At 51.1% G+C, this 24,611-nt stretch overlaps 3 protein-coding genes across 10 annotated transcripts in view; 1 reads left to right on the top strand and 2 right to left on the bottom strand.

The window, feature by feature from the left end:
- The window catches only part of LOC137844014 (mucin-7-like), a 25,971-nt gene extending 12,168 nt beyond the window's left edge, over window positions 1–13,803 (bottom strand). For 2 of the 8 annotated variants that reach the window (XM_068659920.1, XM_068659919.1), the window contains exon 1: window positions 13,360–13,803. In XM_068659920.1, coding sequence (XP_068516021.1) covers window positions 13,360–13,788 — 429 coding nt within the window. In that variant the 5' untranslated portion in view covers window positions 13,789–13,803. Of the gene's footprint in view, window positions 1–2; window positions 1,435–2,045; window positions 2,278–3,047; window positions 6,470–13,035; window positions 13,253–13,359 lie in introns of those variants that run through there. The other 6 variants (XR_011089770.1, XR_011089769.1, XR_011089768.1 and 3 more) reach the window with 6 other exon arrangements.
- Window positions 13,320–20,258, top strand: TAF8 (TATA-box binding protein associated factor 8). The gene is made up of 8 exons (XM_068659925.1): window positions 13,320–13,399; window positions 14,955–15,111; window positions 15,813–15,911; window positions 16,201–16,263; window positions 16,658–16,782; window positions 17,094–17,241; window positions 17,853–17,995; window positions 18,473–20,258. The coding sequence occupies exons 1-8, from the start codon at window positions 13,340–13,342 to the stop codon at window positions 18,614–18,616; spliced, it is 939 nt and encodes a 312-aa protein (XP_068516026.1). The 5' UTR covers window positions 13,320–13,339; the 3' UTR covers window positions 18,617–20,258.
- CIMAP3 (ciliary microtubule associated protein 3) lies at window positions 19,834–24,611 on the bottom strand. Its single transcript, XM_068660437.1, has 6 exons — window positions 24,587–24,611; window positions 24,063–24,205; window positions 23,630–23,728; window positions 22,982–23,115; window positions 22,585–22,711; window positions 19,834–22,128 (listed from the first exon to the last, which is right to left on the bottom strand). Exons 1-6 carry the CDS (start codon window positions 24,609–24,611, stop codon window positions 22,060–22,062), a joined length of 597 nt encoding a protein of 198 aa, XP_068516538.1. The 3' UTR covers window positions 19,834–22,059.

The following is a 24,611-nucleotide window of genomic DNA, read 5'->3' as shown; positions in this document are numbered from 1 at the left end:
AAAATCCCATCATCGCCCTTTGAGTTGGTTAACACCTGAGAAGTGCTCCAACAACGCACACTTGGCCAGCAGGCAGCACAAGCACTGTGCCACTTCTGGGCGAAAAAAAAAAAAAACACACATGGAATGTATATTTAGCTGAGAAGTGGAACAAAACGTGGGTGTCCCTGCCCGTCGGACTGCCTGACCTCTTCCTCCCTCACCCAGAGGGGAGGTGAGGAGCGGGGCTGGCCACGAGCAGCTGCATTGGTTTGAGTTCAGAGCTCCAGGACGGAGCAAACACGCGCACACCTTCCCTGCACACCCTCAGCCAACAGACCCCACGCCCCGTGCCTCAGTTTCCCCTTCAGAGCTGGTTTGAGGCTGGTGGAAAGAGACTTGCACGGAATCCAGCATTTTTATAACTGATGCATTTTCTTGTTTTGTTGCTTTTTTTCCCTTAATTATTGATTGAGCTTATAAATTCCGGCCGCCCAAGGCTATAGCACAAAGTCGAAGGTGTGTGTCATTGATTTATGAGGCCCCCATTCAGTTCGGCTTGCCTCCCCCTGTAGTTCCCATGGGAAAAGTTGCTCCTCACTTCCTATCCAAAATCTCCTGTGCGGTACGGCTGGGAGCTCTCAGACAACCTCCTCTTTCTGCCCTTGCTACGATTTTCTCAGCAGCATGAGCTGAATACGCCGCCTCGGCCTTCTGCTGTGCCGAATTTGGCGAAGGAGGAAAGGTGCCAGGTTAGGAGGAAACGCAGACACTGCTTTTACTCGAGGTGCTGAGCAGGCCAAAAATCTCGCTTATCCAAAATAACGCACAAAGAAGAGGAGGAAATCTGCACTTTTTTCAGCCTCTGAAAAATACAGGTGGAAAACGTCCTACCTGCACAGAGCACCCCTGCCACTGTACATACATCACCTACAGAAACCTACAGCACCTACAGAAACCGAGATACCCAGTCCCCTTCTGCCCCCAGGGAAAGGGCTGGTGCCAAAGCCAAAGGTGGGACTCAGAAGAGCCCATTCCATCCCAAAAGCCTGTGTAAATTGACAAATCTCTGCCTCACTCTTTTTGCTTTGAAGTGGACGTGATGCTTTTCACTTTGGCTCCCCACATTCCCCCAGCAAATGCATTCTGCCTTATAACCTGGACGTTCAGTCCTTTGGAGAACCACGCTGGTGGGGTCTGTGGCTGCTGCACCAAGTAAGCCACTTGCAATAAACTCCAGCATTAACATTCAGAGGGGTTTGTTTCCATGGGGTAAAATTGTGGGATTTTTTTTTTTTTTTCCTCTGGAGACTCCTCAGCCTCCTGCCAGGGCAGCTCCCTTCAGCTCCAGCCACGCTCTCCTCTCCTCTGCCTCACCATCCCTCACTACCGGGTTGTCATGCAGTGATGCCAAGTGCCTGCATGAGCTGTTTGAGGCCAGAGATTATGATGCATCTGAAAGAGGAGAGACACATTCATCTCCGTGTCAGCTGTTACTGTGAACAAGCAACCAGGGACACCAGAAACCAACTGCGTGCCCTGGAAACTCCTCCTTGGCTCCGGAGATTTACTCTGCTCTGGACACCGACGCGATGCCCACGGAAGCTGGGGATCTTTCATTCTCAAGCACATACTATATGAGGTTGCAGTTGATCCTAATTAGCTAATAAATGGTAAACTAGGGACTCTGCATTTCTACTTGGGAACCTGGCAGGGCTCTGGGCTTCGGAGACACTGCCGAACACAGACCCAACTCCTGTCTTTGCAGTTATAACCAACAAACCCTGGATGATTCCTTCGCTGATGTGGGCAAGCCCAGTCCCCACGTGCCCAAGAGCAGAAAGGTCAGCCCGTGACTAACACCACAAGAGCTGCAGGGCACCGCTGTGTGTGCCAGCAGCTGAGATGATGAGATACAAAGGGCTTGGACAAGGCTGACGCTTGCCATCAGTTTTATACCCTTGAGACCCCACCGATTTCAACGGGCTCCCACGTGCAGACCCGAGCCCATTCAGCCCCCACGGTATGCAAAGTCATTTTTTTTAAACCACCATTTAGCTGACAAATACGTTAAAAGCATGCCCGAGTGTTTATTTACTTCCTGCACGCCGTAAGCCGAGGTGAAAATAGATGCTCAGCAACGATCTCTGCTCACCTGCAGAGGTTGATGCTTGGATGCACAGCTCAGAGCCGCCCCGGTGCCCCGAGGGCCGGCCACTTCCCAGTCCCCGCGGCTCTCCTGCCACTTCTTGCAGCTGCAAATCTGCCTCGGCCAAACCCCTGCAGGCCCAGGAGGTGCTGAGGGAAGATGAGGCTGGGTGTGCACGTGGACGCTTCGCCGAGCTCCCCCTGCAACGCGGCGCTCAGGAGGCGCCACGCTGAAAGCAGCGCTTTGGCAGCAGAGGTGGTGCTGGCAGCCCTCAGCCATCAAAGCAGCCTTGCTGTGCTCGGGCTCGCTGCGTGGCCTGCCCTTAACCCTTCAGCTGCGCAGGCTGACAGTTTCAAAGAGCTCTGACAGTTGCATCGCAGTTAAAAAAAACAAAACACAAACAAACAAACCAAAAAAAAATGCACAAAAAAAAAAACAGATGCAAGGGAGGCAGAAAACAAATGTGGCACAGGAGCTTTGAAGGCAAACAGCAGCACCTACGCTCCACAAAGTATCTGAGCAGTTATTGCCTTGCCTGCCCTGTCACAACCCCGAGCACCTAAAACCTTCACCTAAAACCTTCCCAGTTGTGCTGCTGAATTTACTGGTCCCACAGACCAGGACGGGTGTTGGTAGCACCAAGACACTGGGCAGAACTGGGACTCCCCTCTGCTGAGCTCCACACTCCGATGGCATTTGAGATTTGGGGCACCATAAACCCTCAAGTCATTATTTTATTTAATCATAAATTAGGGTGACATCCTTCCCTGTCCTGATCAAGCCACGCAATGCAGAGCGAGCGACCTGGCTGTGCCCGTACCCTACCAGGAGAGGTGGCCCCCGCTGGCTGGCTCTGAGCAAGACGACAGAAAAACGCTGAGATGGTTTTTGGCTAAAGATGAGAAGCGTCATGCTCCCCAGCTGAAGAATTTGGGGAAATCTTTGCAAAATCTGAGACTTTTTGGGGTATTTCCAATGGAGAGGCTGACCCAGGCTCTGGCTCTTGATGAAATTAAATACATCAGGCAAAGAGAGACGACCTCCCATCTTTATTTCTTTCTCTCTCTTTTGGCTCAACCTAGAAATTTAAACAGGGCTGGTTTGAAAGGTACTTTCCATAGGCCTGGAGTCCATCTGTGCTCGCCCAGGCCCAGCTCCTCCATATGACACGTACATAGAGAAACCGAGCCCTCCCAAAGACAGCAAATCCCCAAAAACTTCAGCTTCGGCCCGACCCTTCTCAAGTGGAAAGTCCTCGCAAGAAAAAGCCCCAGCTGCATATGCAAAGGGACACCGAGAAGCAGCTTTGTGCAAATGACTCCTGGGTTAGAGCGAGTGGATTTGGGTACATCTGCATGGGGAGGGGACCTGCTGTGCCAAAACGCCCCTCGGGGACAACCCTGCGGTGGCTGCAAGGAGGGGGGGCAGGATGGAGCCCCGTGCACCTCGCCTCCCATGGGGGGTGGTGGGCTCCAAGCCCACAAAGCTGACTTTCTGCCGGCTGATTTTGGAGCTTTGGGGCACCGGGGAGGTCTCAGCACTTGGGCTTCCACCCGTGGCAGGCAGAGGGGGACGAAGCTTTTTGCTGCTCCGTGCGGGGAGCTTCGAACCAAGAGGCATGGAGCAATGGGGTTGGCACATAGGTGAGGTGCCCACGTACAGCACACGGCTGCCTGGGCTCTGATATAGGAACCTAACGGGGTGCCCACCAAGCTTGTAGGGCTGCTCCCTGTCCTCCATCCCCCGTAGCACCCCGGCTGCCCGCACCGAGGGCAGGAGGCAGCGAGCCAGTGCTCCTGCAGCAGCCTTCCTGCGCCAGCTCTGACTTCTGCTCTCAGATAGGAAGTTGATCAAAACCTCGCCGGGTTGCAGAAAGAAAAAATCAGATTTCAAAACCCCTGGCAGAAGGCCTCCGAAGCCTGGCAGCGGGCCTGGCGTTAACCCTTTGCAGAGGGCAGGCCCCTTCCCAGCTGCACCTGGAGCTGACACCAGATACCCGGCCTGCGCCTTGCCAGCTATTTGGGGTTTGCTTTTTCCCCCCCCCTCCCGAGCTGTCGCTCACATTCTCTCGTAACGTTGCTTTTATCTGGGGATCTATCGCGTGTCAGATCTCCTTTCATCGATAACCAGGCTGGGGGGTGGAGCGGAGGGAAGAAAGGGGGGGGGGTTAGGGAAAAAAAACTGCTGTCTCAGTCAACGTGCAAACAGAGAGGAGTGGGGCGGGGGGGGGAGAAACCCAGCACCAGGTTGGATGGCGAAGCCTCCCTCGTAGCCAAAACCTTGGCCTCTCAGCTCCTCGGTGATCACACAGCCTTTCCCAGCTCTGGTGTCCTGCTCCAAAATCCCAATTCCAAGGGATTTCTCATAGAAGAGCTGAGTTTTACCTTGTGTTTTCCATGCAGGAGGCCGGTTCCCACTTCCACAGCTAGGAATAAAACACCACCCAGCAGGGGAACCCACCGGTGCGTGCTCAGGATACCACCAACACCCAGAGCATCCCATGCGTGCTCAGCAGATCAGCACTGCCTTGGCTCTCTGTAGACTGTACAAAGGAGATTTGCTCTAGGCTTGGGTTTGGGAAAGCAGTTCTTCCTGCTGGGTACAGAACATGACACTGGAAGAAAGGTTTCAGCTCTTTCCCCCCCCTCATCTCCTGCCCTGGCGTTGAAAGTTGTGCTTGCCCTGACCCTGGGGATACAGCAAAGCAGCCTGCGTGCAGCAGCTGGGACACAACGGGTCCATGGGGTGCCATCCCCTACACTTTGCTTAATCCTTAATGCACCGTTTGGGAACCTGCTCCCAGGGAGAGGGGAGTTCTCCTTTCCTGGGAGTCCTCAGATTTTTCTCACCTCTACATCACACCGCTGCAAAGCCGCTCTGGAAGCGATTCATCCTCCCAAACCTGGCCCCTTTGTGATGTCCCTGTCCTGCTTCCACCCTGCCCCTGCTGGAGCTTGCCAAAATCCTTTGCAAAAGGTCCTGAGCACTTCTCACCCTTCACTTTCCCCTGCACACTCACCACGGGCCGTGCATTTCCCAACCCTCCCGCACACAGGGCACGGGGCGAGCAGGTGCTGGGTGCTTCTCATCCCTCTCCCCTCCTTCCTCTCGGCGCCCTATATCAGCCCACGATTAAATCAAGCCTGTTTAACCGCCGCAGCCAGATGCGGGGACCCCATTCACTTGTTACAGAAGAATAAAAAAGAAAAGAAGAAAAAAAATTGCACGTGGTGACAGCCGTCTGCAGGTGAAACACGGCCTACAGCCCTCCGTCTGCTCCGAAGCCACAGGACCTTTGCTCGAGGTGTGGGAACTCGATTCACCAAGCCCTCAAAGGCTCAGCCTTCAGTATTTACCCCAAAAGAGACCCCGCTGTAGGTGAGGCTGAGGAAACGCGCGCTCTGAGGCTGTGCAGAGGGGGTGCAGGTCTCAGCCCTCCTCGGCCAACCAACCCAACTCTTGCTGCCCCCAGCTTCACAGCTGCCCATCCCTCCAGCCAAAATTCCACAGCCACACAAACCTTGTTCCACGTCTCCCCAGAGCAGTGCTCCTTGCTCCTTGTCCCCCTGAGCTCCCTCAAGTACCCTCCCCATCACGCACCCGTAGGTGCCCTGCTGCCAGTTGTTCTCCAGGGTCACCAATTTTAAACGTTTTCTTCACTATTTTTTCCCCCTTTTTTGTCCCAGGACATGGAAATCCAAACGCTCTGGGATTTCCCAGCCCACCGTCGCTAAGCCAGGACCCCCCGAGGGGACCAGAGGGTGCTGAGGGATGTGCACAGCCACAGGTCACAAATTAACCGGGGTTACGGAGACAGCTTCAGGCTCGGAGAGGAAGAGACGGAGACTGGAGAGAGGAAGGGAGGGAGGAGGAAGGAAGGGAGATGCTATCCGTGCCCGGAGCAGGGAGGTGAGCAGCCAGGAGGAGCAGCAGAGCCTATCGTGGCCTCCCAGCTGGTGCCGATCCCCCAAAATAGTCAGGGGGTCGCAGCCCATTGGGGACGAGGCCATTGGTGGCGCGAGGCTTTATCAGCGGCCGTCTCTTCTTTCTTGCTGTCTCACTCCAAGCTCTCGATTTCCAAAAAGGGTGGGAGATGTCCCGGAATCAGCAACGCATCCTGAACAGCTGCTGCCACCCCCTATCTCTGCCTCACCCCTTGTCTCTGCTGCTTCTGGAGCCCCAGAGGAACAAGCTGCTGTGCCCAGCTAACGGAGGGGCTGAGGGTGGTGTCACACCGCGAGCCGAGGGGGCTGCAGATGCTTGCCAGGGGTCAGCTTGGGGTTGCCAGCAGGGCTGACTGCTTCAGGACTTCAGCAGATTAACAGCCTTTGGATCAGGCTCCTGTGGAAAGAGTTAAAAAAGGTTTCCCCAGCTCAGGCTTACTCCAGGACGCGATCTGGAGAACCTGGTATCAGCTTGGTGCCTGATAACGGCAATTCTTATTTCATCTGAAAATGGGGACGGGGAGCTGGACTTGATCTGACAGGGATGAGCCCAAACCCAAGCTCTAAACTCGGCTTGAGCCTGCTGAGAAGGTCCGACATGGCAGCAGCTCCTACACTTCACCCATTGCTACTGCTCCTGTACTGCCAGGATCCCCCTGGGAAAAAAGAGCAACTCTCGTCAGACTCCAAGCTCAAATTTACAGATACAGACATTTCCTTCAAGTGCTTTGCTAAGGACTGCCAGTAGTCTTAGAACAAGACTTAACGGGCATTTAAGGTGACAGAAATCCCTCTCAACCCCGTGAACGTCACCCACACGAACAGCATGCAGCTGCCCAGCTTTGCGACTCTTCCAGCCAAATCCCTGATGGTTTTTCAGCTATTTTTCCTCCATTTTAAAGAAACACAGAAAGGGAAGTGCCTTGGAGTACAGAACGAGACTGACAGCACAGCCAGACCAGGGCACACAACACCGGGTCACCCATCCCTGGGGGAGGCAACCCCAAAAGGCAACAAAACCTTGGTCCAACCCACAACAGTTTCAGCAGCCTCCACCTCCGAGACCTCACTGATGCACATGGGCTTTTGCGAACCCATCCAGACAGCTTCTCTGTCCTGCTGCAGAAATACAGGGCTCAAAAGACGGACCCCGAGCCCAGCAGGGATAAATTCACCCAACCCCAAGAGAATTTCCCAAACTTTCACCTTCTTCCTGCTCTGACACAGCCAGCTCAGCCCACCACCTGCTGCAGGAATTACTCCTGCTGACCCTGCACGCTCCCTGCCCAGGGAGGGGGGCACGGGCAGCTTCACCCCACTCGGCTGGAGGAGACCCCCAGAGCCCCCCGGGGAGAGCAGGGGCATCCCAGCACCCGGCTGGATCCCTGCGCCTCGGCGAGGGGGGGGGGGAGCAGGATTCCTTCCCCCACACCCCTGCCCTGAAAGGGCAACACCCACCGTGTGGTTTCCTGACCCGACAAGAGATATTTGTCAAAGGCAGCGGTAATAAACCCGGCTGTGGTGAGCAGCCTCTTCGGAGCCGAGCTGCAGGGTAAGGCTGTCACCCCGCGGGGCCGGCAGCAGCACCTCGCTCGCTGCAAAAAAAGTAAAAAAAATAAAAATATCAAAAAGGCACACGAGATGCAGCTCTGGCTCAGAGCAGAGATGGCTTCCTCTGGCAAGCTGTTAGCCACAGAGGGAAGCATGCAAAAAAAAAAAAAAAAGAGAAAAAAACCACGCAGGAGATGTTGTCCTGGCCTAGCTTCAGTGCTGACAGCTGCTCTGTCGGTGCCCACCCTGCTGCACCATCCTTCCCCGGCAGCCCAAAAGCCTGCTCCTCGGGAGAGGACAGGGCCAAGGCAGGCAGGTACCGAGGTGGGGAGCAGGCTGAAGCCCCGAGGCGAGCAGTGGCTCTATCAAACACGCCCCAGATGCTGATTTACAGCATCCCCGATGCCTCCGTGCTCGCTGCAGCCAGCACCTGGCACGTCCAAGGCAGGCAGCTCGCCCGGAGCAAGGATGGGGAGGCAGAACCAGCACGTGCAGCCAGGGCTGGGCACAGAGCTCATCCCCCCGAGCAGGACCAGCTGTGAGAATCTGGGCTGGAGAACATCATCCGGAGCTGGCTCCGTTCCTCTGCCTGTTCTCAGCACACCCTGAGCTCCGTCATCCCTCAGAAGCCAGCTCAGCCCCGCTCCTTGTCACCTCTGGACCCTAAAGCAGGCAGGAGGAATACAACGGAGAGCTCCTGAGTCACTGAGGAGGCAGGACAAGCTGCCCGCAGATCTGCAATCGTTCTTGGCAGCAGAAGCTCCGGCCAGCCCGGAGGTGTGGGCTGACATGCCTGGTGGATTAGACGCGGCACTGACTCAAGCACGGCTACGAGCTGCTCGGAAGGGAAGGAACAGTTTTTACATCAGCTGAGCAGTGTTGAAATAGAAGGCCCTGCAAACACCAGCCACCTCAGCCTCATTTGAACCAGTAACGCTGCTCCGACATCCCAGTCTGGCCAAACAGAGCTGCTGGGACCTCCTCGCTAGGGAAGACTCATCCTTACGGAGCGCAGGATGGAGAAGGAGACCCGGGACACCTCGCATCTGCAGTCCCGATGGTGAGGGTGGGGTGGCAGGGGAGAAGAGCCAGGGACCCTGCAGGGACAGCAGCACCTCGCCTGCTGAGAAGCTGGCTGTAAAAAAAAAAAAAAAAAAAAACCAAAAAAATCATTTCTGTGCCTAGCTCAGCAGCCTGGTGCAGCGCACCCTGGAGAAGCCTGACAGCCTCCTCCTGCAGGGAAACGTCCTCATTTCCTCCTCTAACGCCTCTGACCTGCACTTCCAGCACCTGGATCGTGTCATGAGTCTGCAAGATCAAAGAGCCCTCCACCAGCAGCCACCTTCTCCCCTGGTGGCTATTTATAGGGCTGACTAAACGAGCTTCGCCCCAAGACACCCCGTGGCTGCCTTGACGCGCGGTGAGATGTTGTTTTGCATTTTGGAAACTCTTCTCCACCTCCTGTGCAAGCAGCAGCTTTTTGCAAGGTGAATTCCAGGTGTGACCCTACAGAGGGCTCATCCCTCCCCCACGCAATGAAGCTGGCAGGAAATCTGCAGGGGCATTGCCCCAAGCTGCTGCAATTAACACCCAAGCATGCTGCCAACACCAACGCCACCGCTGGTTTAGGGAGGAGGGTGATGACAGTAGCGAGCAGGTAATATTTGTCAGAGGAGTAAACAGCAAAATAACAAAACCCAGCAGCAAAGTGGCTGTAAGCTCTCTGCATTTCAGGCTATTTCTGCAAGGCACAAGCCAAAAAATGTGCATTTTATCCCTTCCCAGCCCAGCAGCAGCTTCTTCGGTGTCCCAATCGTTTGCCACTGTCACACCACTGCACAAAAACCCTCGGATAGCATCAGTCTAGGAGTCAGGGGCTTTTCAGCAGGGAAGATTTTGGTGGCGCAGCCATGAGCTGTCAGTACAAGAGCCTAAATGAGCTGAGCGCTGGCAATTTGGGGCTCTGAAACGAGCCCCTGGGGACCAAGGGCAGGCTGGTGGCACCATGCCCTCTGGTGGCAGCGGTGCCAGGGCAGGGCTGGGGCACAGCAGCACCGTGCAGGGAGGCAAGGTGCAAGTTTTGGAGGCCTCGAACATCTCCAGGCACCAGCGGTGCTGCAGAAGCCCCAGGGGAAGAAGCCGCTTCCTTTCGGGGGGGGGGGCAGCAGCTCCCTCGCTCCTCCAGGCCTGCCCCCAGGATGCATTTTCTCTGTGATGAGCCAGAGATGACGAAATTTCAGAGCACAAAGGGGTGTTGGAGCTCGTGGCCTGGCTTCCTGTGTCCCACACGCTGCGAAATTTCACCCCTGCCTCGAGCTGAGTCCTTTCCAGCTGCCCAACTCACCGGCACCGGGGTGACCCAGCCAGCCCGCTGCACGGAGCACCTCCCAGCTCAGAAGTGACAACCCTTTGGGGTTTTCCCTACCCGACAGGTCCAGAGTCATCGGTTCCTGTTATTCTTTGCAGAGATGAATTTCAGCAAGCTTCACAGCTCCCCCTCTGGGGCTGTCAGTAGCAGAATAACCACCCCGGCGGGAGCTCCGTGAGGTTAATCCGCTCCTGGCTGGGGTCACACGGCTGTTCAGGAGCTGGAAAACCCAAACTCCTCCACCTTCTTTGAAATCATCTGCGTGTGACTCAGTGAGGACACGTGCACTCCTGTCCTCTCTCGGTTTGATGCCGATCTGACCGGGTTTTGTTGGTGCTAAGAGGGGAAGCAAGAGGAAACGTTCCCATCTTTGGGATGCGCCGCACGCTGGACGACAGTTTTCTCACCCAGATGACCGAGTTCACACAACTCCAGAGGAAACTGGCACCACAAACCGGCCCTTTTTGGCTCTTTTTTCCCAGCGGCGAGGTCTTTTCCCACTCCCCATGGGCTCCAAGCTAAGGATGCCGCCTTCCACCTACCGGCACAGGCTGCCAGCGTGGTCCTGCCTGCTTCCAAATTCCTTCCCTTTCCCACCGGATCCCTGGCAACATCCCTGAGCGTGGCTCTGAAGCGTCCCTTTCTTCACTGAGTCCCCCCCTTGGCTGGCTAGTCTCCTCTAGTGGCTGCGAGCAGCTACTTCAGAGCCATGCAAAAAAAGAAAATAAACCAAACCACCAAGAAACTGGACCTTCACAGTAGGTATTGCTTTGTTGTTTTTTTTTTTTTTTTATTCTCTCCCCTCTCCAGACAGAAGCTCTGCATCACAAAAGAATCATGCATCCACAAAAAGGGATTTTGTACCAATAATTTCAGGGCCTTTAGCAGACATTTAGACTGGCAGATCTCTGACAGGCACTGGATATTCTGCCTGTGACCGAGTCCAGGGCGGGCTGTGCTGCTCTGGGAAGAGCCTTCCAAGGCTTCAAGCCCGTGCCATCAATGAGAGCATTTTAACGTCAGATGGGGCTTTTTGGCATCTCTGGAAGCACCCCCCAAGGCACGCCAGGACTTACAGATGGGAAAGTGAAACGCAGAGGAGCAAAGGGACTTGCCTGGGGTCACCGGGCAGGCTGGAAGGCTGCAGAGGCAGGACGAGAGCCCAGAATATCCCAAAGCAGCCCCAGTAACTGCAGCACCCAGCCTCCCTGCACCCCTCAGAACCCTCCCTGCCCAAGCAAAAAGTTCTTGGAGTGCAATGAGCTGGAGACTGGGACAGTTTTATTCCTGAATTTTGCCTATAACATTTTGGAAAAGGGAATAAAGGATATTCAAGAGCGAAAAGCCCATCAGCACGGGGCTGCGAGGCGCTGTTATTTACACAACAGCTCCCACACGTGAATAAAGCAAGTAATGCAGCACATAGTGGAAAAGAGGCAGCAAAACACATCAGATTCTGATGGGTACACACATGCCAGGCCTAATGGCTCATCCAGAAAATTGATGCTTAGGATGCAATTTCAGCAGCCTCACCTGCAGCAACCTGGCCGTAGGGAGAGAGATCCCGAGGGGAGCACCGAGTGTGCATCCCCAAAAATGCCCCCAGGCTGCTCAGGAAGGCAGCAGATGCCCTCCATGTGTATGGAGGGAGAAAAGCACCGCACAGAAAAGAGTCAGCAAAAGGGCAGGGAGATCCAGCGGTTAAATCTCCAGAGCAGGAGAGGGGTGCTGGGTCTTGTTCCACCTTCTTCAGGATTGTTTTTTGTGTGTTATGTGGACCAGTTAAAAGAATAAACACTTGGAGATGAGAAAATAAAATCAGGATTGTTTCTTTCCAGGCACACGATGTAAATAACAGTGAAAAGTGACATGATGAAGTGCTGGAGGCAAGAGGTCAAGAAGAGACTGTCCTCACGCAAGAAAACAGGAGTTAAAGATCAGTTGTACCGTATTTATAATGCGCCCATCACCATCTCCACGAGATAACACCGCTGATAATTCCCTCAGCCCCCCCCCACTACAGACAGGGAAGCCAGGGCGAGGCAGCAGATAAGAGAAGCACAATGAGGTCCTGCCCTGCGCACGTCCCAGACACCCGGGTTCTTCCCCCTCACCCCGCAGCGTGCCCCTTCCTGAAGTATTTCAGGGTCCAGCTCCACATCACCAACCACAATTTGCTTTTCATTTTTCCTTCTGCTTGGTTTGACAGCTGACATATTGTGTTATGGAGAGAAAACTCAGCCCCCAGCGCTCCAATACACTCAGCAAACAAGCACCTGGCCACCCTTGCACGTCCCCTGGATTTGCTGCAATAACCAGCACCCACAGACCTATTGAATTAACCCGATGGCGAGCTGAGCCCGAGGGGCTTCACTCTCCTTGGGTTACCATGTCTGGCATCCACCAGCCCCAAACCCCGTGGTGCTCCCACGGACAGCTCCAGCTTGAGTTTTTTTTTTCCAGCAGCATCACTGCACTCATGTTTTTAGCCCGAAGTTCACACCCCTCCCACCCAAACAACACAGCTTGGGCACTTCTGAAGAGTTAAGCAGCAAATTTAAAAAAATTATTTAAAAAAAATATATAATAATAATTAAAAAAATAAGAAGAAATTAAAAGCTGTCACATTTCCCCCTCTTTTGGCTTCATGTGGCACGCCAGCTGACTCCAGAGCATCCAAACCTCCAGGAGCCCCTCAGGTGGAAGCCCCAAGGAGCTCAGCACCTCCAAATGCAGCATTTTATCCGTTATATCACCCAAATTTATCTATATTTTTATATATATGATGTTCTAACACCTGGATATATCTATATTTATCGATATCTGTTATAACACACTAAGGGGCACAGCATCTGCCCTACTAGGACCGCGCTGTTACGTGAACGCTGCCGGTGCCGAGCAGCCCCACCACCACCACCCCAATTCCAGCAAGCCCCAAAACCCCAGGAATTCACACCAAAACCCCGGCCAGCTCCAAACCCCCCTCACAACACACCCGACGCCCTCGCTGAGGCGCAGCCCGGGGGATCTCGGCTCTCCCTCACCTCACTCGCAGCCTCCGGGGCGATTTCACCAATTTCGCCGCGATTTCACCCATTTTCGCTGCGATTTCGCTCGTTTTCGCTGTGGATCCGTCGTTATGTCCCCGGTTTCGCTGCTTCAGGCCGGCAGCAGGCGGCTGGGCAGCCCCCCCTCCACCTCACGGCCCCGGCAGCCGCCCCCTGCCCTTCCCCACCCCTCCCTTCCCTTCCCCTCCCTGCCCGTCCCCCCCCGGTGCCTCCCCCCCCAGGACTACAACCCCCACAATGCCCCGCGCGCCCCCCGCGCCGCCGCCATGCCCCTTCGCGCATGCGCACACCGCAACCTACCTGCAAGATGGCCGACACGGCGCCCGGCGGTTCCGGCACGGTAACGGCGGGGCCCCCGCTGCTCCGGGCCGGTATCCGGAGAGAGGGGAGGAGCCCCCAGGGGAACGGCAGCGGCTCGGGCTGCTCGCGGAGCCGCCATAGCTGAGGCCTGCCCCGGGGGCTTCCGGCTTTATGTGGGGGGGTGAAGGGAGCGGGGCGCTGATTGGATGGAGGGAAGGAGGGGGCGGGGCTAGGCAGCGGGCGGTGATTGGCACGAGGTTGAGCGCTCTGATTGGGCGGGGGAGAGGGGGGCGGGGCGGTGGTGAGCGTGGGCGGGATTTTTTTTAAAGGGGCCGCGCTCAAATAGTGAGTGCATGGGTGTGCACGTGTGTATGGGTGTGTGCACACAGATAGATGGGGGTGTCTGTGTGTGTGTGTATGGCTATGCATGTTTGCATATGTACATGTGTAGTTTGCATATACGTGCAGATGTGTATGTGTAGGCGTGTCTGTGTGTATATGTGCGTGTGTATATGTGTCTGCAGATGTATATGTATGTGTATGTGTGTGTGCATATGTACATGTATAGTGTGTGTATGTGTGTCTGCAGATGTGTACCTATATGTATGTGTGTGTGTGTGTGCGGATGTGCATGTATAAGTATCTATATGTGCATGCATATGGACGTGTATAGTGTGTACATATGTACATATGTACATGTATAGTGCATATGTACATGTATAGTGTGTCCATATATCAATGTTGATGTGTGTGCACGTCTACATATCTGTGTGTGCATATGTACGTGTGTAGTGTGTATATGTGTGTGTGCAGATGTGGATGTATATGTATATGTAGTATGTGTGTGCATATGTACATGTATAGTGTGTGTATGTAGGCATATATGTGGAGGTCTGTATGTATATGCGTGTCTGGATGTGTGTATGCACACGTACATGTGTAGTGTGGATGCATATGTGTCAATGTGGATGTATATGTGTGTGTATATGTGTATGTACCTGTCTATATGTGGATGTGGATGATGCGTATGTATAAATGTGTACGTATCTGTATATGTGTGGATGTGGATATCTATGTACATATGAGTGTATGCATATGGACACGTGTAATATCCATACATGCACATATGTATAGATGTGTATGCGTGTCTATTGGATGCGTATGCATGTATAGGGTGTACATACATGCACGTCCAGCTAGATGTTTATGTGCATATCTACATGTAGTGTGTATATATGCACATACTCAGAGGTGTTTATGTATATTCACGTCTCTAGATGTGTGCATGCAGATCTCCATGTGCACTGTGTGCATATATGCACATATATGTATGTGTCCAGGCATACAGACGTGTATAGTGTGCATACCTCTGCAGTGGGGGACCTCTGGGCCCGTGTTGAGCGCTGGCAGGGTGCAGGTGGCCCTGCCTGGGGGCGCAGGGCAGGCTCAGTGCCCTCTGCCCCGTGGGTGCTGGTTTCAGGGAGCAGCTCCGGGAGAGCTGGGGCTGGGCAAGCAGAACACTGGCGGGGCTGCTCCCTGGAACAGGGCTTCGTTTCCCCGAGCTCTGGGCTCAAGGTGTGGGTCTGTGTCCGCAGAGGTCAGGCAGCAAGCACGCAACCACGCCGGCGGATAACTATTACCTGGCTCGGAGGAGGACTCTGCAGGTGGTGGTCAGCTCCCTGCTCACCGAAGCTGGCTTTGAGAGCGCTGAAAAGGCGGCGGTGGAGACGCTGACAGAGATGTTGCAGAGCTGTGAGCATCCTGGGGGCGACTTGGGGCAAAATCCCATTGATCCCCTAAAGCTCCTTGTTCCTTGCTTTCCGGATTTGCCTTTGCTCTTGCTCTTTTTTGTTTTGTTGTGTTTTTTTTGTTTTTTTTTTTTTGTGGTTTGTTTTCATTTCTCTTATGTTCATGATGTTACCAAAAGCAGAGCCACAGAGTCACAGGCTTCTTTGACTGTGAGCAGTTTGTCTGAAGTGCCTATCATATTCAGAGGGCCTTAGGTATCCTAATTAGCTCTGCATATTGAGATGCTGCCAAAATAGAGAAGCAACAAAGTTCCAGACATTTGGTGAGTGGTAGGCTGTAGTAGTAGCGCTGCACTTGGCAGCTCTGGGTGACGTGCCCTGATGTCAGGTCACACCACGTTCTGAAATCGCAGTGCTTGGGTTTTGTATTTTTCATTCTTGTGCAGCAGATTTGCCTTTTGCACTTGTGGAAGACACCTGACTTTCTGATCATCAGTGTCTCCAGATCATCAGTGTCTCCATCCTTTGGCCCTCCTTTACTTTTAAATATTCACGCCGCAAGATGCTAGATTCTGGGAGCTATTTTTTTTCTTAGCTAGATTTGCTAAAAATTCAGGCTTTGGGCTGACTTTGAGGGCTGGGTGACGCAAGTGTGGGCTCTGCCTGAACTGAAGACGTAGTGTGTTTTCTTTTTCTTTCCCCCAGATATTTCTGAAATTGGAAGGAGTGCCAAGTCTTACTGTGAGCACACAGCCAGAACGCAGCCTACGCTCTCCGATATAGTGGTTACGTTAGTGGAAATGGGTGAGTAGTTGCCTCGTCCCACTGATTCCAGCTGCGTGCGTTGCAGGAGATTTGGGTGTGCTGTGCAGGCAGGAAAATCTGAGCCAGATGTTTCTGGTGCTTGTGTGATGCCCGCTCTTCTAGGCCTCATGCAGGTGCTCAGATGTCGCTGTTGATGCAGTCTGAATGCATCCAGAGCACACGATTTTCTTTCTTGTGTACTTTGAATTGTGGAGAAGCCTAGGAGAAGGGATTTTTGTCAGCGTAAACCCTTGGTGTGATTTCTGTTTCCTCTTCTTTTGTATTTCAGGGTTCAATGTTGAAACGCTGCCTGCATATGCAAAGCGCTCCCAGAGGATGGTCATCACTGCCCGTACGTGAGAAATCCTTTCTTTTCTTCTGCGGGGAATCATTTGGCATTTCTGGCTGCTGGCATCCAGAGAGCTTCTGCTTTTCTGATGGACGATGCAGCCCAGTGCTCCTGGGCATGCCGTTTGTGTTCCGGATCCTGTAACAACCATGTAATAGGCAAAGGACGGGTGTCCTCTGCCAGATCAGTTGCCTTTGCTTCAGCATCCTCACTTCAAGTGAGGTTTTGTTCTCCTTGTGTAGGAGGGGTCGAGGAATTCTTTTGGGATGCTAAACACGACCTGAAACTATAGCTCATGGGATATGCCATATCCCTGCTGTAGGACCTGGAGACCTGGGTCGCAGCACACTGCTGGCTGATTTGTGTGTGTGTTTCTTTGTGTTTTTTTTAACTGTAGCTCCTGTGACAAACCAGCCTGTGACTCCCAAAGCCCTGACGGCTGGGCAGAACAAGCCACATCCATCCCACATCCCCAGCCACTTCCCTGAGTTTCCGGATCCTCACACCTACATCAAGACACCCGTGAGTGACAAGAGCCTTCTGTGCCATTTAGGGTCCGTCTGAAGTCAGTGACACCAGGAAAGCAGTATACGTATTTTTATTGCAGTGTTAGTCCAGAATGTTGGTTCTTCTGGCTCAATACCTCGCTTGTTGTTTGTGAGTTGTCCCTGCTGCAGATTTCTGGCTGGCTGACATCTGTAACTCTCTGAAAATCTGTACACGTTGGAAGTCAACACTTACCTGTAGCACCTGCATCCTAGTGGTGTCTTGAATGTCAGCTGTCTGCCCTGCATCCAGTAACTGTGTGTGTTTTTTTCCTCCCTCCTCCACAGACGTACCGAGAGCCGGTATCTGATTACCAAGTCCTACGGGAAAAGGCAGCGTCTCAAAGGCGTGACGTGGAAAGAGCTCTCACCCGCTTCATGGCCAAGACGGGAGAAACACAGAGTCTCTTCAAAGATGATGTTAGCACCTTCCCATGTGAGTTATCTCGGAAACGTTGTGCTGTAAATGACAGCTGTCTAACAGAGCGTACGTGCAAGTGGAGTTCTTGTTACTGCAGGGGGTGAGCGCCGAAGGATTATGTTGTGGTTAGCCTTCTGAGACACTGGAAGGGAGGGAAATGACAAATGTTTTATTTTAAACAAGGATAAAAACCTTGGGTTCATGCTAAAACCACATGGTAGGCTTCCACTCTAAACAAAAACTCCCTTTCTTCTGATGGTGGAGAAGACCTTGGCTGACAGCTCCTCTCATGTGCTTGTTCCAGTCCTGTCCGACCCTCCGGAACTTGCACAAGCCATTTCTTCTCTTACACATTTCTGTGCAAGGCAGTGGAGGTTGTCGTGTTTCTCTGCCTGTAAAGCAGTGATAAGAATTCCCTCCTTCCCAAGCCTGGGAGCACAGATGCCGGTGTTACCTTTAGGGGGACTGAGTGATGCCTGGGAGATGTTTGAACTTTTATAGTGTGCGATTCTTCTGTTCAAAACCAGAAGCAATGAAAGAGTTTATTGACACTGTAACTGGTTTACTTTGTGATCTCTGAGCTGAGGAGCCTGCTCCCACCCTGCTGACTGTGTTCTTTTCCCCAGTGATTGCTGCCAGGCCTTTCACTGTGCCCTACCTGACAGCTCTTCTCCCCTCGGAGCTGGAAATGCAGCAAATGGAAGAAACAGATTCATCTGAACAAGACGACCAGACAGACACAGAGAACCTTCCCCTGCATATGAGCACGGTACGCCCACCTTCAGAGATCGAGGTCTCTCAGGCCTGACTTTCGTAAACATATGAAACCTCATTCTTTGTCTGTCTTCCTTGCAGCTGGGCAGAGTGGGTGGAAAATGGTGAAGTGGGTTGTGTTTTACCGGATGTAAATGACTGACATTGCCACGGTTCTCTGACTCTTTGCAGGGTGCAATGTATAATGAGGTTGTCTAATGTTGGGTAATGAGCTTTCAGTGCAACTTCATTTCTGTGGGAGAGCCGAGAGACTGGCCCAGGATCCCGTGCTCTTCTCAAAGGGGATCTGTTTGTATTAAAAATCAGGAGTCCTCCCTCACCTTTAATGCAGCTCTTTGAGTGCTGCTGTTTATCTTGACTATCTTTTATGTCTTGCCCATAGGTTGTGTGGTTTGAACTTCTAAGCCTTGTTTAGCCCAACTTTGGTTGTTTATGCTTTTTTTTTTTTTTTTTTTTTTTTTTAATATGCCAGGATGATTCAGGACCTGAAAAAGAGAACGCTTCAGTGTTACAGCAGAACACCTCCCTGTCTGGCAGCCGGAATGGGGAAGAGAACGTGATAGACAACCCTTACCTTCGGCCAGTAAAAAAGCCCAAGATCCGCAGAAAGAAGTGAAACGTAGTCAGCTGGCTGCTAAAAGAAAGAGGAGCCCAGTTCTCTGACTGTTCTGGGGGTCACTTCTGCTGCTGCGGGTGAGAGGCACCATGGAGCAAGACAGGACAGACAATCCCACGGAGTGGCAGAAGCAGAGGAATGATCACTGTCTGCCTAGCAAACTACACTCTCATCCTGGTTTGCAGTGCTCCCTCTTTCCCCTCTGCTCTCCTGCTGGCTTGGAATGGTCAATGGTCAATTGCCTTAAAAGCAGTGAAGGCCACCGGGTTTCAGATGGGAATTGTCTCGTTTACTTTGCTTTCTTCTCACTGTCAGAGAGATTTGCTCTCCGAAGAGGCGAGGTTCTTGCAGCACAGTGCTTCCCAGCAGGCTCTACAGAACACAAAGGCATAATTCATTTCTGGCTGTCTCGCAGGCTAGAAGAGAAACTTCTGTAATCAACCCTGTCTGGCCTTATAATCTAAGGAGCATGAATTAAGAGACAGAAAAATCCCAGAGAAGTTTCTTTCTTTGGGTTGTTGGCAGGTAGAAGCAAACAGACTTTTCTTTTATAAACTAAAGGCATCTGATGGTAAGAGAGTGAAGTGTAAATACAGAGCTAAGATGGCATTTTATTCTCACTTTTCTGACTGCAGCTGCACTTCGAACTTAAAAGCTCTAAGTGTGGTGTTTACCCTGCTCTGCTTTGAGATTATTTTCTAGCAGTATGAATAGCAAGATTTAACAGCTGCTTCGGGCTATTTTTCAGTTCTATTGTTAGTTTCAACACAGCACAAGTCCTTTGAGAGTTCACGCCTCCACCAGCTGTTTTGAAAGATGCTTGCTGAAAAACTTGGAATATTGAATAAATCTGTATTGATTACAGTCTGCAGGGCCATGCTATTGATCACACTTTTTAATTGTGTCACTTCTCAGATATGAGCTTTTATCAACAGAAGTTGCTCTTTTTTTTTTTTTTTTTCTTTTTTTTTTTTCCCCCAGAGAAGAGCCTTTATTGCAGAAGTGAAAATAACTGCTGGTGGGAGTGTTGTAATTGTTATCCAGTTCTGGAGGCCTTTCTTTTAATTTTCATTCAGCCTTTGCTTAGAGAAAATATGGGTTGAATTCCTTTGACAAAAGACTTCTGTTGTTTCATCCAGTCTCCCAAGCATGACGAAATGATTCTATAGTCCATACTACCCATCAGCTTTTTTTCCTTCATGCAAGTCTGTTCTGAAGGGAAGATTGCTTTAGGCCGTAGACAAGATTGCACTTCTGGATGAAAATGTGGTGCTGAGAGAGGCAGTAAAGACTGGCTGCTATACATTACCAGACAGTTTATTGCTTCCTGGAGTAGTATCTGAGTGCAGGAAGTCTGTTGCAGTCACTGGGAAGATCAGAGTTGTGTTGTATGCACATGTTCACCTCCGTTCAGTGAAGACATCCCTCTTCCCCCATCACCCAGGGAGGAGGAAGACGAGGAGGAATTCTTTGAGTGAGAATAGGAGTGTTCCTGCCAAACAATCTGAAGTAGTATCTCTAGCAAAAAAGTCCTGCATGTGCCACTGCCACTTTTGCCAGTGCCTTGGTTGTACAGAATAAAAAAATGTACAAAGACATTGTATATATATATATGTATATATAAAAATTTATATCTTTTTTTTACTTGGATTAGGTGTTTTTCATAATGACAAAATCCCTCGCTGGGTAGGGGAAAATGCAGAGTGAAAACAGGAATTTTTATGATCGTAATAAAAGAAAATTTATCTTCTGCAATTAAAACTGACCGAGTCCTTAAAGTTTCAGAAAGAGTGGGAAAACACCTGAATGGAGCCTGAGTGTATGTTCACTGGGGTCTGCTGATATTCTCACTAAGTGGTAGGTCTTGTTCTTTCCTCTGTATCTCCTCCTTTCTCTACAATAACACTTGATTAGTGAGAAGTTTCAGAATTTTCCAACAAAAACCCTGGTTCATAACAAATACGTTCAGTGAGGACAAGGTACCTTTTGAAATACCATCAGTTTTGCAAAAGTTTTATAAGAAGGTTTCCTCTGCTGCAGGTGGAACATGGTTGAAAAAGACCACAGAATCACAGGTACTTTTTAGTTGCTTTTACATCTGTCTCTTACACATGTATTTTCTTCCCAATTATAAAATAAAGTTAGATAGAGGTGAAGTGTGCAGTATCAGCCATGGATGCAATGATGGAGCTGGAAACGGAGACATAACATCCAGGTCTTAGGGCAGTACAATTCCCAGTGAGTCGCAACCCCTCCTTCGAAAGATTGCACCAAAAGGGGCAATTGAGAATCAACAACAACATCCCATTTTGACAGCTGCAACTACAAAGCATCTTCTTGTGGTTGTGAGGGAAGGGGCCAATGTGCATTGAGAAGAAAGGCCCCGAGCAGCTGTTGCACTGTGTATGCAAGAGCACTTGAAGACCAAAAGTGGGAAATTGGAAGAAAATGTTTTGTTTTTACAGTCAAAATTGGACTACAGGTGAAATTGCTGCAGGCACAGCTAAACAGACCTGGAAAATCTGAAAGCCTGCATTGTGATTGGTATTTATATCGAGTACGAATACTGTGAGTTCTCAGTTTTCCCCTGAGATCGAACCGAGTCTGATCAGTGCGTGTGTGAAGGCAGGTTGCAAATATTTATAGAAATCCCTTCAGCCAGAGTTGTGCATTACCGAGACACCTGAGGGTAAACACCAGGACCTTCCTGTTTCAGTCTAAATTTATTTGTATTTGTGGCCAGATTCTTGACTAGCAGCTTGTTGGTTGCTCGAGAACAGCTCCTGTCCGTAGGGATGATGCCGGTCATGCACAAGTACCTCTCACAGGCCACCTGGGCTGGCTGTTCTCAGCACAGCACTCTGTACCCGGGATGTTTACTGTCTGCTAGTTTAATACAGTTGCTGTATTAAACGTGGCTGTACCACGTATGACCCTGCGTTTCTCAGCTCTCTTCAGGCTGTGGAGCTTTGTTCTACCAGAGGGAGATCTACGGATGGGCAACCCCTCTGCGCAGCCTGGAGAGGAGGAGATGGTGGCAAGGAGGCTGGGGAAGGCACAAGGCAGCTGAGAAAAGTTAATTTTGTGCCTTTCTGGTGCCAGCAAGGGCTGAGTTTGGGGGGTAAAAGCCCGTTGTGGCAGGGGAGGCCATGTTAGGTGTCTCCACTGCGACCTGCAGAAGATGGCGGCTGCCCCGCCTGGGCCAAAGGCTGAGGGAAGCAGGGCCAAAGGATACTGAGCACCAGCACCAGCGGTACCAAACACCCTCAGGGGCAGGAGAGACCAGGCACCGCACCAAGTAAGCACAGTTAACAACAAGAAATGCCTCTTTTCGAGCAGGTTTTATTGGGGAGGCAGGGGAGTGCAGGTGAAGATCTCCACCAGCAGGTTGGGAGCTGAGCGGGCTGAGGGCCCTGCTGGATGTACCATGGCTGCTCCTCAGCTCAGCTCTCATACAAACTCAGGTAGGCCACGCGGTTCCGATGCTTGATGAATTCTCTGTCCACCATCAGCTGAAAGAAAACTAGTAGCTGTTAGATAGTAGCAATGACGATTGCTGCAGAAAAGGAAGACGTGAGGTGGTGCTGAGAACTGCAAGCTGGTTTTCCAGGCAGTTTTCCTGTCCCTTAGCCAATGTTTTCACACTGGAAATGTTTGCTTTTTAGCAGAGCTGTGCAGAGACGTCTGTCCTCTGATTCTCTCACTTTGTGGTTGGAAACTAAACTTCTAAAGCAAACTACTTAGTATAGTTTTTTTTTTTTTTTTTTTTTTTTTTGTAAACTGGCATTTTCTGACAGAAAAACACTTTCTATCTCATTCCCCTGGCTACTCCAGCTACATATCCAGCAGGCCAGACAGGAAAGGATGACAAGAGATAGTGCAAATGTGTTTAAGTAATCATCTGATTCATCTGATTTCTTTTGTTGGAAGCACTGAGCTGGGAATAACATCCCCTCATCTGTCCGTACCTTCTGTACCTCTGTTTTTAGCATCCTCTTTGCTGGCATTGGCACTAAAGACCAGTCTGGAGACCCAAACTTCATCGGCCAAGTGATCTTCTTGTGTAACTGCTTGTCTGTGTCATAAGTTCCAGGCCTAAAGAAAATAGGGACATAATATCTCATTTCTGGACCTGTATGATGTTTGTAATATGGAAAATTACCAGCCCTGCTTTGACCCAAGGGAGAAATGCCTCTTGTTGCCTTGTAGTCTTCATGCTAGTTTAAAGACTAAAGCAAAGGAGATTTTGAAGATAAAAAAGCATTATTGGGAATTCAGTTACCCATTTCCCATTTGTGTCTTAGCATTTTTCTACTCTAGTCTTCCGGATTATTATTGAAAGTGTAAGAAAATGAGTTATATTACCCAGGGAAAAATTCTTTATCTGAAGGCTTATCTGGAAATCGTGATGTCTTAGTGGAAAATGGAGCATAGGCAGGCTGGCATTTTTGGTCTTTATTCCAGAATGATTGGTACGTTCCTGGGCCAGGAGTCACAGTCTGTAAGAGAAAGAAATTTCAATACAGAAGATTTTGTTCTGCAAGCTATTCCTAAATGCTCTGAGCAGCATTTAAAGTCAGCCAGATAGCATAAAGAAATCAGAGCAGTTCAAATCTGCATTCTCTAATATTTACCCAGTGTATTCTGTGACATCTTGCCTGATATGGTGTTATTCTACAGAAGCCAGGCCAGAAAACATATTGGGTTTGTTCAGGTAGTACAGCTGAGTTCCAGCCCTGATTTTGCCTCAATATGTACATCTATGTGTGTGTGACAAGGGAATGTGTACATACAAATCCATAGGTCAGCGTTGCCAGAGCTCCAGCAACTGGCGATCAGCCTCCAGGCTCAACACTTACCACTAGGCTATCTGTAGGGAGATCTATGACTACCATTATTTTAAGCTGGAGGCAACCCCAGCACACATGATCACAACTGTTAGCCTGTGGTAGGATCAGCCTAAAACGTCTTGTAAAGCTGCAGCTCTGCCTCTTTGAAATGTGCTTTTCTTACCTGTGGCTCTGATATGAATCGCTGGGCTGTTCTTGCTCCTATCACGTAGCCTTTCGTGCTCAGTGTTCTTTTTCCCCACGAGTATCTGAGGCTGCTTTCCTGTGGTTCAAAAGCAAAAACATTGTACTAACATTTTTAAGACACCATTTGCATCAGGGGAATGGGAGAAGTATCTGAGCAGCAGATGTCATTCTTCTAATTTCTCACTAATGTAGAGTGCTAGGACAGCTGGGGTTTTGAGGACTGGTACAGTTGGAAGGTGACTTTTCCAGAAGGGAAATTTATGTTTCAAGGTATATGTGCAAACCTTATACAACGGCTTTGCAGGGCAGGCATGGGGTACTCTGTGTCTGGCTGTTTATAGCGCTAGTTTTCTTATAATGTGCGTCTTCTGTGAAGGAAAAGCTTGCAGAATAAAAGTCAAACAACTTACCTCTTGACTCTCGTAACAGCCTGGCCCAAGGAGGGGGTTTCCCTTGATGGCTCCTAGCTGGATCCCCAACCTGTCTGGGGCATGGTGGAGAGGGAATGTTTTCCGCTCTTGACAGGACCCAAACGAGATTATCTTCTGTGCACCTGTGAGACCAGGAGAGGGAAATGCCAGCGGTGTGATTCAGCCACCTGCAGGTGACCACTTGCTGCTTTTCATAGGATCTCCTGAGTTGGAAGGCACCCATAAGGATCATCAAGTCCAACTCCTGTTCTTCTCAAGTATCTGCAGCTCTCTGAGGCCAGCTGTCCCCTTATTTCTCCCCTTATTATCTCCCCAGCCCCTGGATATCTCCGAGGGCCTGCCCTTTGGATGCTCCCTGCTGCCACAAAGGCTTCTTTTTCCCCTGCCTGAGCAAAGAGGTGCCTAGCAGCAGGTTGTGGAGGAGATTGCTGGGGAAGCCTGGTGCTGCTGGACAAAGCCCTCATGCCATAGACCCCCTGCTGCCTGCATCTCTCAGAGCTCACCTTTGGGCTCCCTCTGTTTATCCAT

The sequence above is a fragment of the Anas acuta genome, chromosome 24 (genome assembly GCF_963932015.1).
Source record: "Anas acuta chromosome 24, bAnaAcu1.1, whole genome shotgun sequence".
In the NCBI taxonomy this organism is placed as follows: domain Eukaryota; kingdom Metazoa; phylum Chordata; class Aves; order Anseriformes; family Anatidae; genus Anas; species Anas acuta.
Note: the sequence above shows the minus strand (reverse complement) of the source record. Positions and strands in the feature narration are given on the sequence as shown.

Bases quoted from the DNA above. Each gene is read 5' to 3' on its own strand.
- TAF8 (XM_068659925.1), top strand. From the start codon at position 13,340: ATGCGCACACCGCAACCTACCTGCAAGATGGCCGACACGGCGCCCGGC. The intron at 13,400-14,954 runs GTAACGGCGGGG...CTGTGTCCGCAG, and splicing joins CGCCCGGCGGTTCCGGCACG to AGGTCAGGCAGCAAGCACGC. The intron at 16,783-17,093 runs GTGAGTGACAAG...CCTCCTCCACAG, and splicing joins ACACCTACATCAAGACACCC to ACGTACCGAGAGCCGGTATC.
- CIMAP3 (XM_068660437.1), bottom strand. From the start codon at position 24,611: ATGGATAAACAGAGGGAGCCCAAAG. The intron at 23,116-23,629 runs GTAAGAAAAGCA...TTTCTCTTACAG, and splicing joins GATTCATATCAGAGCCACAG to ACTGTGACTCCTGGCCCAGG. The intron at 22,712-22,981 runs GTAATATAACTC...TATTTTCTTTAG, and splicing joins GATAAAGAATTTTTCCCTGG to GCCTGGAACTTATGACACAG.